This window comes from Mastigoproctus giganteus, chromosome 12, assembly GCF_048544385.1.
Source record: "Mastigoproctus giganteus isolate SK-2022 chromosome 12, ASM4854438v1, whole genome shotgun sequence".
Classification (NCBI taxonomy): Eukaryota; Metazoa; Arthropoda; class Arachnida; order Uropygi; family Thelyphonidae; genus Mastigoproctus; species Mastigoproctus giganteus.
The window spans coordinates 88,222,297-88,235,039 of record NC_143586.1 but is presented as its reverse complement, the minus strand read 5'-3'; the positions used below and the strand labels follow the sequence as shown (position 1 = coordinate 88,235,039).

General features: G+C 37.4%; 1 protein-coding gene across 1 annotated transcript in view; it reads right to left on the bottom strand.

Annotated features, from left to right (window-relative positions):
- The window catches only part of LOC150077254 (dyslexia-associated protein KIAA0319), a 281,532-nt gene that overhangs the window by 170,777 nt on the left and 98,012 nt on the right, over window positions 1-12,743 (bottom strand). The window contains exon 8 of the mRNA XM_090386205.1: window positions 2,927-3,068. Within this exon, the coding sequence (XP_090242331.1) occupies window positions 2,927-3,068 (142 nt within the window). The remainder of the gene's footprint in view (window positions 1-2,926; window positions 3,069-12,743) is intronic.

Below are 12,743 nucleotides of genomic sequence, written 5' to 3'. Positions count from 1 at the left end.
TGATTGCTAAAGTAAAATAAGTTTTATCAAGAAATATGATATTTAAATGGTTATGAGCACTTCAAAGATAGATAGTCGGTGCAATATCAAGGTGTGGGGGAGACCTTGCCTGTTACAAAATAAACTTACTTTGGACAATCAGAAGCATTATTCGGTCTGATCATCAAGTATGAATCAAGGCATAGCTTTTCAAGTTGGAATGTAATGAGGCAGTTGTCAAGCCATAATGTATAATATTTTAAACATAATAAATAAATAAATAAGTTTCCACTTATTATATGAATTGTAGCCTTAAGGGACCACAGGAGCACACTTCTTTGTCATTGCTTTACTGCAGCTGATATACCAGCACAAGAGCAAAAAATTTTGGTGCATTTTTTTTCTGACAGCATATGGATTTGATCTTGCAGCATACATATCTGCATCCATGTATGATACCCCAGCATCACAACAAACCCTGAAAATATCAAACAACTTCTTTGTTCCAAAGTAGTTTTTAACAGCAGACAAAAGGGATACAAGTTCAGAACTGGCTGAAATTTGTGATCATAATCAAAGATTTCTAACGGTGACAGGAGATGAAATGTGGTATTATCTTCATGACCTGCAGACAAAATGCTAATCCTCTGAATGTCTTGCATGTCACCCAGGATGGAAGGAAAAAAATAAATAAATAAAATAATTTTATCAAGGAGTCATACTGCTAATAAGACAAAAATTATTCAGAGGACCTTCCACGAATATCATATACTGTACCAGAAGCCCACACACATGCATGCATATAAGTTCAGACATACTAATATAAACCTTGTGGCTCTGCTGCTGCAGTATTAGAAGTAAGTATGGATTACAGCTTGGAACTTAGAAACTTTCAACATGGTGGTTAAATGCCACATCAGTAATCTTTCTGTGGGAACAACTGCAACTCATCTGAATATATGAACATCCATCACAGTTATTTAAAGATAGAGGAATGAAGGCAATACCACAATGAAAGAAATGTCTGGAAACTATGTGAACTCACAGAATGTTCAACAAACCATAAAGAAGGCAGTTTAATGGCTCATACATGCCATCTGTGAAAAACATCAAACAGCAGCAGCAGGTCCAGAGGCCACAGGAACATCCATCAGTACATCAACATCCATCCATAGAAAGGTATACAGCCTTGGGTTCAATAGGAGGTCAGCTGCATAGAAGTAAAATGTCCTGGTCAACAACAGAAATGGCACTTGGAGCAGTGTTGTCTCCAATATTCACACACTCAAATGATGGCAGAAGATGCCATGGAGTGACGAATCTTGCCATACAATGTTTAATTCTGAGTGGAGAATGCATAGAGATTACTTTCTGTCAGAGTGTACTGTCCTGACCATGAAGTTTGGTGCAGTTAGGCTAATGGTATGGGCTGTTTCAGCTTTGTTCTTGTTCAATTGGCAGTGCCCAAATCCATGAAGTCCATAACCTGGGCAATTATATGCTGCCTACGCCATGGCAGTACTACAGAAATATGCCCTGTCAATATCAGCATGTTGTTATTTGTTATTTTGGTTTTTAGGAGCATTAGCAACTAAGGCCATATTGCTCCGGGAATATGCAGTGGTCATTCCCTGACCTTTCCGCATCCTCCGTATTTGGTGGTGACGGGCTCGAACCCCGGTCTAATCAAGAAGCGTGTGCTACGCACTGCTGCTCCTTCCCACCTGGCTACGGAGGCGCCTATATCAGCATGACAATGCTCCATGTCATACAGGACTAGTTAGTGTACAATGTCGTCAAAAAGTTGGATTGGCTTTTTGTGCATATCTTTCTCTTTTCTGTTTTGTTCACAAGTTTTAATAAACAAAACATAAAAAATGTAAAGCTTCAATAGCAGTTTAGTATTCTGTTATGGTTGGGAATTAACTCAGAGTCTTACAATCTATTTTGAGCACACCTCTTATAACTATTTTTTGCAATACCACATCATAGTCACAACACTCTCTACCCCTCCCCACTACCTCAACAAAAAATCAACAACCAAGTGAAAACACAATCTGCAATCCAGGTGAATTCCATCTTTCCACATTGTGGCTACTGACTGTTTTAACATAGCATTTATGTCTCTATCTTGAGAATAATTGTATGTTTTTGACATAACCTCTAATGGCTATCTGAGTGCTATAGTTCTCCGATCATGTTTTGGATCTTGGAATATAAAAAAATATGCTTTTATTCAGCTATTTGCGCAGAACCATCTACAACACTTTTCTCATTCACAATATTATTATATCTTAATTAACCATAGAAAACTCTTAAACAAAAAAATTACATTTGTAGTTTGAAAGGACATCATTTTATCTATATCTCATATTGTGCTCCTCCTTCACAACGAGTTGCCATGTATTGCACTACCTCGAATAAGTAATGCTTCACCAAAAGAGAAGACTATTGTTACTTATTCTCGGTGGGCACCACCCATCACAACGAGTTGTGAAGGAGGAGCACAATATGAGATATAGATAAAATTATGCCCCTTCAAACTACAAATGTAGTTTTTTCATTTAAGAGTTTTCTATGGTGTATTTAAACCAATATTATATAGAATATTTACACTCTTAAACATATGATGCTTTATTGCATCAATCTTCATTTTAACATCTTAACTAACAAAAAATTGGGGGCAAAAAATATAAGTATACAGAAAATTATGTATTAGGGGGAAAAAAATAAGTGTATAAGTACAAAGACAAAGATACGTAGAGAAAATAAACTTCCAAGTACAGAACTTAAGTCAAAAATGTAATTCTGCTCTTAAAAGTTCTCCAATTGTTCTGTTCCCCTTTTATTTTTACATCTCTTAGATCATATATATATACACTAAAAATAGAGTTAAAATTATAGCCATAAGTTTTTTTTTAATTTTTTAAATATACGTTTATTTTACCTGTCTTTGGCTTGGGAAGAGCATATGCTGAAAGTGTTACTTCATTTTCTGGCAACTGAATTGTAACATTATCTCCTGCTGATACAATAAGATGATGTGCTGATGGTATTGTTGAAGTAGAGAAGGTATTATTGTTTTTTGCCTACATATGTACACAAAAAAGCATTAATCAACTGAAAGATGAATAATAATCCCACTTCTATGAATTAACATGAGAACCATATTAAACTAAAAAATGTATGTAATATAGTATTATCAAAATAATGTATACAGTTGATAATAGTTATTGAAGGATATTTATTAATACAGGTATGATGATTGAAATAACTGCACAATTCACTGCAATGAATGAACATTGTAAAATTTAGGTTATTTTAATTATAATGATTAATATTTACATCATTTACACTTGGCTAAAAGTTTCAGAGAACTTTGTTCCCTTATTAATGACAAAGAAAAGGCAGAATAATTATGAAAAATGATTTTCATGTTTTCTGAAACAGAAACAAACTGGCTAAAAACTGATTTAGAGTCCTCTAAACAAAGGGAGCTGATGATATCATATGATTAACATTTTGTCTTCTGTGTTAATTTATGTATCAGATAACATGTAATTTTCTAATAATAATTCTGTTCTTTGCAACACAAAAGAGGGAGACTAAGTTCTCCAAAATATTTTACCAATTGTGCAAATAATATAATAATAATTACAACCAAAGTGTCCTAAAGTTAATAATATTTAATGCAGTGAAATGTACAATTATTTAAAAGTAATGTACACAGTCTATTAAAATAAAAGAGCATTTCTAATGGCAATATTACTAGCCATGAATCATGTTGACATATATTTTGATATATAAGTTGGCAGATATTTTTTGCCTAAAAATATAATCTAGGATAAGTCACCCCATCACTCTTTTTGAAGTCTTCTTTCACATCTTCCCCAGTGATAGATTATAGTAAAATCTGAATTAAGAACTACTGTCTACTTTTTATTTCAATTATTTCCAAATTTTTTCAAAGGTTTACATTGTAACATTATTACAATGCATAGTAAACTGTAAAGCAAGTAGTAAGCATATAACAATACGCCCTTAAATAGGTCAAAAAATAGGTGATTAATGAATCCAAACTTGATTTTGAAAAATCAAAAAGTTGGAAACTTGCCTTGTACAATCAAGTCTTCTGATATCTTGTCAAAGCCAATGACTTCAAATTCTGTTCATCCATACTTCCATCTCTATTACATCCTAAGAGTTCTACTATATCTTTATATAAAACTACCTTCTGATTTTTGCTAATTTGCTTTCTAACTGTTTGCTACATATGATGGTGGATGGTTCTTTCACCTGCTCTTTTCATCCTGTTTATTAATGACCTCCTCCTGTTGACTAAAAATCCTATCCACAGTTTTTCTGATGAGAGTATGAAATGTTCCACTTTCCAAGTTTGAGAAACCCTGATCTTTATAAACAGTTATAACTTCTTAAATATCCACCACCACTTCCTTAAATGCTAATCTGCAGGTAATTTCTCCAAAGAAGAAAACTTAGCTAAGTTAAAGAAAATTATCCTCAGTAAAGATGCAAATTCTTGTCTAAAACAAAGTCCTATTTTATTTCTCATAAAATAGTCAGCACTTTCCATGCTCATCTTCAACAACTTTCAGATTTCTAGACAAGAATTTGCATCTTTACTGAGGATAATTTTCTTGGCATAAGCATATTTAAAATACTGCTGTGATAATAAAAAAAAAAGACTTTTTCGAACGCTTTAAATTCTGAGACTATCCTAAAGAGCAGTCAGGTTAATAATGAACTCCCCTTTCTGTTGAATTAGAATCTAATTCCACCTCTTACTTCCAAAACAGTCCAAACACATGTGCATCAGTTAGTCAACATCCACTCACATTTCATCTTCATGCTCAGCAAATCAACTTCATATATCTCTTCTACTTATGTTTTTTGAAACAACTTTTCATCTTGTCCATTTCCTGAAAATTGAAATTTATAGAAATTTAAATCAAAGTATATAACCTATCACATTTGGAGTTAATAAATTCTATATACATTGACATGTATGTGTTCTGTTGCTTCTTTTCCCATTAAGTATATTGCTTGTTGGGTTTAGGATAGATCATCTTTCTATATTCTTGGTCTTCCTTTGCAGTTTGCCTATGAGTCACCAGTTCAATAATATTTTTGTCCATCCTATGTTTATCCTATTCCTTTTATGTACCCACTTATTAAAGGTTGTATTTGACAGTTTTCTGAATTCCTCACTTTTAACCTTCTCTTAATTTTTATTAGTTATTTTCATTAGTATTTTCATTTCAACAGTTTCATGTATTTGTTTTATTTTTGATGCTGTACCTCTATTTCAGCTAGATACTTTATTATAGGTCTTATATATATTTATATATAAGACCTATAATAAAATATCTATAATAAGGCCTATAATATATATTTATATAATCTGCATAGCAGATTATATATATTTTTATCATTTTTTATTCTAATTCCTTTATTTACTTCATTAATTCATCCATAATCAAACCAAAAAGAGTAGTTCACAGTGAGTCTCCTTTCTTATTCCTTTAGTTATTTCTATTTCTTCTGTATTTCCTTGATCTGTTTTATACATTTTTTCTATGTGTGTGTGTGTGTGTGTGTGTGTGTGTGTGCATATTATAAGTAACTTTGCATAGCTTTAAGATTTCTATTACATTTTTATTTTAACTCTATCAAAAGCATGAAATAAATTGTAAAACACCCAAATTGGTCTAATACACTAATGATTTTTCTATTAACTGCTTTGTCATAAATATTGATGCATGTTCTATTTTTACTCAATTCTTATTACTCATCACTTAATTCTATAATTTTATTTAATTAATTTTCTGGCCTTGCTTATATCCTTTTTTATGTAATCTTGTATTTTTTATTTTTACTTTCCCCAATCACTTGGTATGTTCTTTAAAAATTTCTTTCAACATTTCTATTAATTTTGTATTTAATTTTTCTCTTCTATAGTTACTAAATTATTATATATACAGAGATGATTCATTTTATCTATATCTGCACTTTTCGTATTATTTCTTTAATTTCTTCTGCAATATTCTCTTTATTAGTTTGTTTCCTCAGTAATTTGCTGCCCTCTGTTTGTATCTAATTTGTAGCATATTCATCTAATTTTTAACATATTCATTAATTCTTTTCTCTGATTCCATATTTTTCACCAAATATGGAATCAAAGCACTCCGTAAGCACATCTCTGTGCTCCATAAAAATCATGTTCTAATTATTTTCAAAGCATGTTCCAAGACTCTTGCTTAATTCTTCTTATCTCTGTATTGATTCTATTTTGAATCTCCTTATATTCTTGGCACATTTGTTTTATTTGAAAAAAATTTGTCTGAAATGCTTTTACTTAGCCAAGTCTTTTACTTCTATATACCATGGTGTCCATTTTTTAATCTTCTTAATATTCCATTCTCCTAATGTTTCATAAGCTACTTAATATTTTAAAATAGTTATATATATTTTAATCCTTTTCCATTTTTATTCTATTAACTGATTTTCATATTCTAAATATTCTATTTCTATACAGATTCTAATATTTTCATCTTGTTATAATTCAATTTTGAATTTTGTTTCATTTTTATTTTTTGCTTTTTCTTAAAGGATTCTTTAAATCTGAATGTCTCCACAAAATCATCAATATCTATTGATGATTTTGCTTTTACATCCTTTATGTTTCCTGGTTTTATATTTCTATTGGTTATTACATAATTACTGATTTACTGCCCTTATTATTTGTCCATGTTATTTTGCATTGTTCTTTAAGTTCAAAAAAAGTACTGTTAATTCTAAAAACACAATTAAACAAAATTATAATAATTTATTTCCATTGTGGTACCGCGTGCATTCATAAAACCATTGACAAATCCCTAATATTATTTTATTTCATATTCAAACACTTAAGTCTTCTGCTATTATTATTAATTCATTCTCATTAACTATCTTAATGGCTAAATCTTGTAGTTGATTATAGAATGAATTTAAGTTTTTCCTCTTCTAGGCCATATACACCGATGAGCCAAAACATTATGACCACCTACTTAATATGATATTGGTCCTTCACGTTCAGCCAAAACAGCTCGAACCCGGCAAGGCATGGACACTACAAGATTTCTAAATGTGTCTTGTGGTATCTGGTACCAACCATAACCAGCAGATCCTTTAACTCTTGTAAGGTCCGTGGTTGAGACACAGCAGATCGGAGTTGCTGTTCCAACACAAACCACAGATGCTCGATGGGATTGATGTCTGGGGAATTTGGAGGCCAGGGGCAATAATTGGAAGTCTTCCTCATGTTCCGCAAACCAGTCTCGAACAATCCGGGCGGTGTGGCATGGCGCATTATCCTGCTGAAAGACTGCACCACCAGAGGGGGGGAAGACTGTTGCCATGAAAGGGTGTACCTGGTCAGCAATGATGTTTAGGTGTAAAGTAAAGTGTATTTAGGGTCAGACGGCACCAGGGGTTTCCTCCATCTCTGTGTAGTTTACATTGTGTGGTGATACAGATCACTGTAAAGGCCAGAGATTTAAAAGTGTATGGATCTTGAAGTGTGTGGTGTCATGTACCGTTGTTCTTCTGGCCATTTAGCCATCAGACCTCTGCTGAGGCTGAATGCTGCCCCACTTTTGCCCCATGGAGGCAGACCAGGTACCCAGTAGTTTAAGATTTACTCTGGCAGGTCCTGCCACTTAATTTCCTGAGATTTCAGTGGCTAGGACCTAAAAAAAAAAAAGTGATTGCATAGTGTAGCAAGGAAGCACTAGAAGAAAGCCAAAAATGGTGGGTGAAATTGATTTTAGATTGTTGAATTTAGTTTGTGTGGGGCATTCACTTGCATACAGGTAGAGTAGGGGGGGAGACTGAAGACTGGGGGGAGATAGACAGAAATATGGAGCCAATGGGGAAGACAACTCCTGTTAGAGTGGGGCGTGCCCCACCAGAGGAGAAAGTGGAGGGTGGTGGAAGAGGGAGGGGACAGCGAGACTGTATACTCCCCCCACCCATGGAAGGGGAGGAATAGTGGCCAGCAAGGGAGCTGGCTCAAATTGCCTGTATGGCACATTGGCAATAACTGTCGATTGATATCTAGTAGAAAAGTCGTGGCTAGGACAGCATCCCAGTCTTGGTTTCCAAGATGTTAGGATCATTTCTGGGAGAAATCCCATTCAAGATTCATAGTCATGAAGGCGTGGTTGATTTTCTACTGGTTAGTTTGGTTCCTTTGGCATATGAGTGGTGATTTTTCCTTTGGAAGAGTCATGTTATGGTGGTAAGCTTGTTCTTCATCTCTCAAACAGGTCGTGGGTGAATTTTGTGAAGGCGTTGTATGTTTCCTTTGATTACAGAAGATAGTGCTCCTGGTCCTTCGGGTTGAAATGGATGGTTGTGATCAGTATGCAGTGGTTGTTGTTGTTGTTTGGTTTTTAGGAGCATTAGCAACTAAGTCCATATTGCTCAAGGAATATGCAGTGGTCATTCCCTGACCTTTCCGTATCCTCCATATTTGGTGGTGACGGGCTCGAACCCCGGTCTAATCAAGAAGCGTGTGCTATGCACTGCTGCTCCTTCCCACCTGGCTTCAGTATGCAGCAGAGGTATGTGGACAGTGGTACATTGTGTTCCCAGGATTCCAGGAGGCCACAGGAGCAAAGCGAGTTGTCAGTCAAACCTAGGGTAATTAGTTTTCCTTTGACAGCACCATGACCAGGACCTAAAAAAAAAAAAAAAAAAAAAAAAAAGTGATTGCATAGTGTAGCAAGGAAGCACTAGAAGAAAACCCACCACTGGGTGGGTTTTGTCAAGCTCTGGTAAGAATTTCTTCGTTATTGCACCTTTGGTTGTGTCATTCCAGTGTTGTTGCCATGTCTGTTTGAGGAATGTGGAGAGCCGCTGTTATTCCATGGAGTGGTTGTTTTCCAGGCCAGTGATGTGGTCCATGAAGGTAGTCGATTTTCCTTTTGTCAAGTTGTAGAGCATGCCACACCACACAATCTGCAGGTCCAGGGGTAGAGCACCCACCAGGGCCTGTAGGGCATGAGTGCTGACAGTGCGGCAAGCCCGTGAGATGGTCAATAGGATTGAGCATTGTATGCTCTTGAGTTTTCTCTGGTTGGTTGCCATCATGGCTTTTCCGAACCATACCGGAGCGGCGCAGGTTATGGCGGGTAGGTTGTTGTTGTTATTTTGGTTTTTAGGAGCGTTAGCAACTAAGGCCATATTACTCCGGGATATGCGGTGGTCATTCCCTGACCTTTCCGCATCCTCCGTATTTGGTGGTGACGGGCTCGAACCCCGGTCTAATCAAGAAGCGTGTGCTACGCACTGCTGCTCCTTCCCACCTGGCTACGGAGGCGGCTCATGGCGGGTAGGAATACTGTCTTGTAGAAGGGATGATGGTTCTCCGTTTGAGACTACAATCCCTCCGGGCGACTCTGGCAACCATTGACGAGTAGCCTTTTATTTTTTGCTGGATATAGGTGAGGTGTGGCTTGAAGGTTAGATTTCCATTGAGAATAAGTCCCAGGTGTTTGAGATGCGTGGCAAACTTGATCGTGGTATAATGGATCTTGATTTGCAGTGGTCGGTTTGGGTGGAGATGACCTCTCAGCAAGATAGATCAGGTTTTTGTTGGTGATGTTCGGAGGTTGTTTTGGGCAGCCCACTCCTTTAGGGTCGCGAGGGCCCAGTTTCCCAATGCCTCCAGCTGTGCTCTGGAGTCTGCAGCCGGCAATACGACAAGGTCGTTGGTGTAGGCCTGGGAGGTTACGCATCCAAGGTCCTGGTAGAGGAAGTCATCCACGACCATGTTCCAGAGCAGTGGGCCCAGTACAGAGCCCTGTGGACAGCCTCTATGTACCTGGCAAGTTATTTGACAGAAAGGTGCTCAGACTGTGATTTTTCTATTTGAGAGATATTGCCTTAAACAGTTGTACAGGTTTATGGGCAGGTTTGCCTTTCTGAGCCTGCCTAGGATGCTTGGCCATCATAAGGTGTCGAACGCCCCAGCAAAGTCAATGGAGATGAGTAAAAGATATTTTTGGTTGCAGGTGTTTGCAGTAGCGATGATGTTGATCAAGGCATCAGACTTGCCTTGTCTGAAGCCGAATTGATTGTTTGAAGCGAGATTGGCAATGTTGCAGTGGTTCTCAATTCTTTGTCGCAGAAGGTATGCACTGTTTTGCTTAAGACAGATAATAGGGCTAGGGGACGGTAGGAGTCAGGCAGATGCTGTTTCTTCATCGGATTTTTTTTTTTTTAGGATTAGGTGCACACTGGCTGTTCTCCAATCAGTTGGGAATCATCCCAGGAGGAGGCAGTGGTTGATTAGGTTCAGGAGCATATTCGATGCTCCTGAACCTAATCAACCACTAGTTCCGGGGCATATTCGATGGTTCTTTTTATGATTTTCGGCTCCAAAAGGTCCAGGCCTGGTGTCTTCTTGTTTCTAATTTTCTGGACTGCATGGTTGAGGACTAGTTGTGTTTGTTATTTGGTTTTTAGGAGCATTAGCAACTAAGGGCATATTGCTCCAGGGATATGCAGTGGTCATTCCCTGACCTTTCCGCATCCTCCATATTTGGTGGTCACGGGCTCGAACCCCGGTCTAATCAAGAAGCATGTGCTACGCACTGCTGCTTGATTAGACCAGGAGACACCATCTAGTTGTGTGAAAGGTTCTTCAGTCCAATCCGACCGGTATTGTTTGTTGTCCTCACAGAGCTGGATCTGTTCACGCGTGGAATGCAGTTGTGCGGGTTTGAAGACAGTACAGTCAGTCCTCGTATAACACGTGTTTACACTACACGAATTCGATCATACATGATTTATAAATAGGGGAACGATATCTTATATAACACGAACCGAATTCGCTTATGCACGATTCGCCTTTGTGTTTACAAGAAATGGCAATCACCCCAACCGAATCCAACACAATAGGAATGAAGAGAAGATTCTGAAAATGTATTTATGTTTTTTTATATCAGTGAAGGGGAAACACATTTCACCATAATAACGTAAAAACCAACACAACTCCAGCTATCGGTATAATCGCAAATGCAATTAGATCAAGTTTACTACCAGTTTATAACAGATTCCACTGGCGGGAGGGAGCGCAACTGGAAATTGTTTTTATTGCTTTATGGTAGTAACCCCAGAAATGTGCTTTAGTAAAATGTGAGCCAGTGAGGCGTTAATAGAGTGTCTCTGCCTTTACGGTGTAGTTTATTCAGTTGCTATACGTGCACAGCTTTGTTTACGTGTATCAAGCATGCCTCCTCGTTTTGTAATTGTGCTTTATTCCCTAAAAATGAGTAAAATACTTAAAAGGTGTGAAAAGGAAGCGTCCTGGTGATGACACTACAGATTCGGAGAGAAAAAGAAAAGCGATATCGATAAACAGAGGCGGACTGAGTCAAAAATTCTTAACCGGGAAAATTTATAGTGGCCTCATACTCTGGTTTATGGCCAAAATCACACGGGCCTCCAGCCCACCAGGGTTTCCCCGGTAAGGCTTATGGCCGTCCACCTCTGTCGATTGAGAAAAAATATGAAATTGTGAAACGCTTTGAGCGAAATGTGATATTTCACGTGCTACAGACCTAAATGAGGCAACGCCGAGAATTAGAAAGAATGCAGAGAAAACAAAAACAACTTTCATAGCAGGAACAACTCAAAGTGTAATTAAAATCCATTCGATTAAGACACAAAGAACTGGAGATGGAACGCCTGTCATCTGTTTGGATAGAAAATAAAACAAAAAACAAGTTTGCTTACGATATAAGCAAAAGCATTAGCAATATTTTATTACATAATAGTCGTAATAAAATGCGTAAGTATTTTATTACGATTATTTATTGTGTTTGGTAATGTTTTGGTTACAAATGTGTGTTCAATCTTGGGTGATCGGCACCTAACCCCATTTTTCCCATAGGGGCTGTTGTTTATATTGCACGATTTTGCATTGCACGAGGGTTTCTAGGAACGCAACTATCGTGCTATACGAGGACTGACTGTATTAGGTTGGCAGTCAGAAAATGTGCCAGTGTGGTGGGCACATAGTCGTTCTTGTCTTTCCATATTGGATTTTGCGGAATTTCCTTTAGAATTTTCCCTATCTGGTTAGTTGTCCAATTTTCGGTTAAACAGGATGGTTCCGGATTATTGGGCGATGGAGTACACCATTACAAAGCTATGCCAATTTGAAGATGAACGTTGGTAACCACAAGTTCGTGGGTGGATTTAGTGCAGTTTTGGGCTAATCCCTTCAAGAACACTGGTGGGGGGGGACACCATTTGCATGGGGAACTTTCCTTTGGGGGTTTTCTAGGTCAAGAAAAACAGTGGTGTTATTATTATTTTGGTGGTCAGATGCACAGGAGCAGAGCTGGTCTTTCTCCATGGAAAGTCTATGGTGGGGGGGAAGGGGAATCCTCAAAATACATATTCTTGAGCAAATTCAGCAGTTAATGGCACAATTTGAGGGAGCACTCTTTCAGCTCAATTTTCACTAGTTGGAGGCACCTCCCCAATCAAGGTGTCAGGTGGAAATGCGGCCGCCACGTTATATTGGCAGCCTCTCTATATCCCCGTTGTCAGCCACATGGTGACAACGGGGATACGGATAATAACGCTTCAACCCAACGGAATTCCCAAGAAAAAGGCAAAAGTTTCTCACCAGCGAGATCCTCAGTTCTTTATCTTCTTGGGGGAACACTTTTCGTGGGTTAGATAGCACT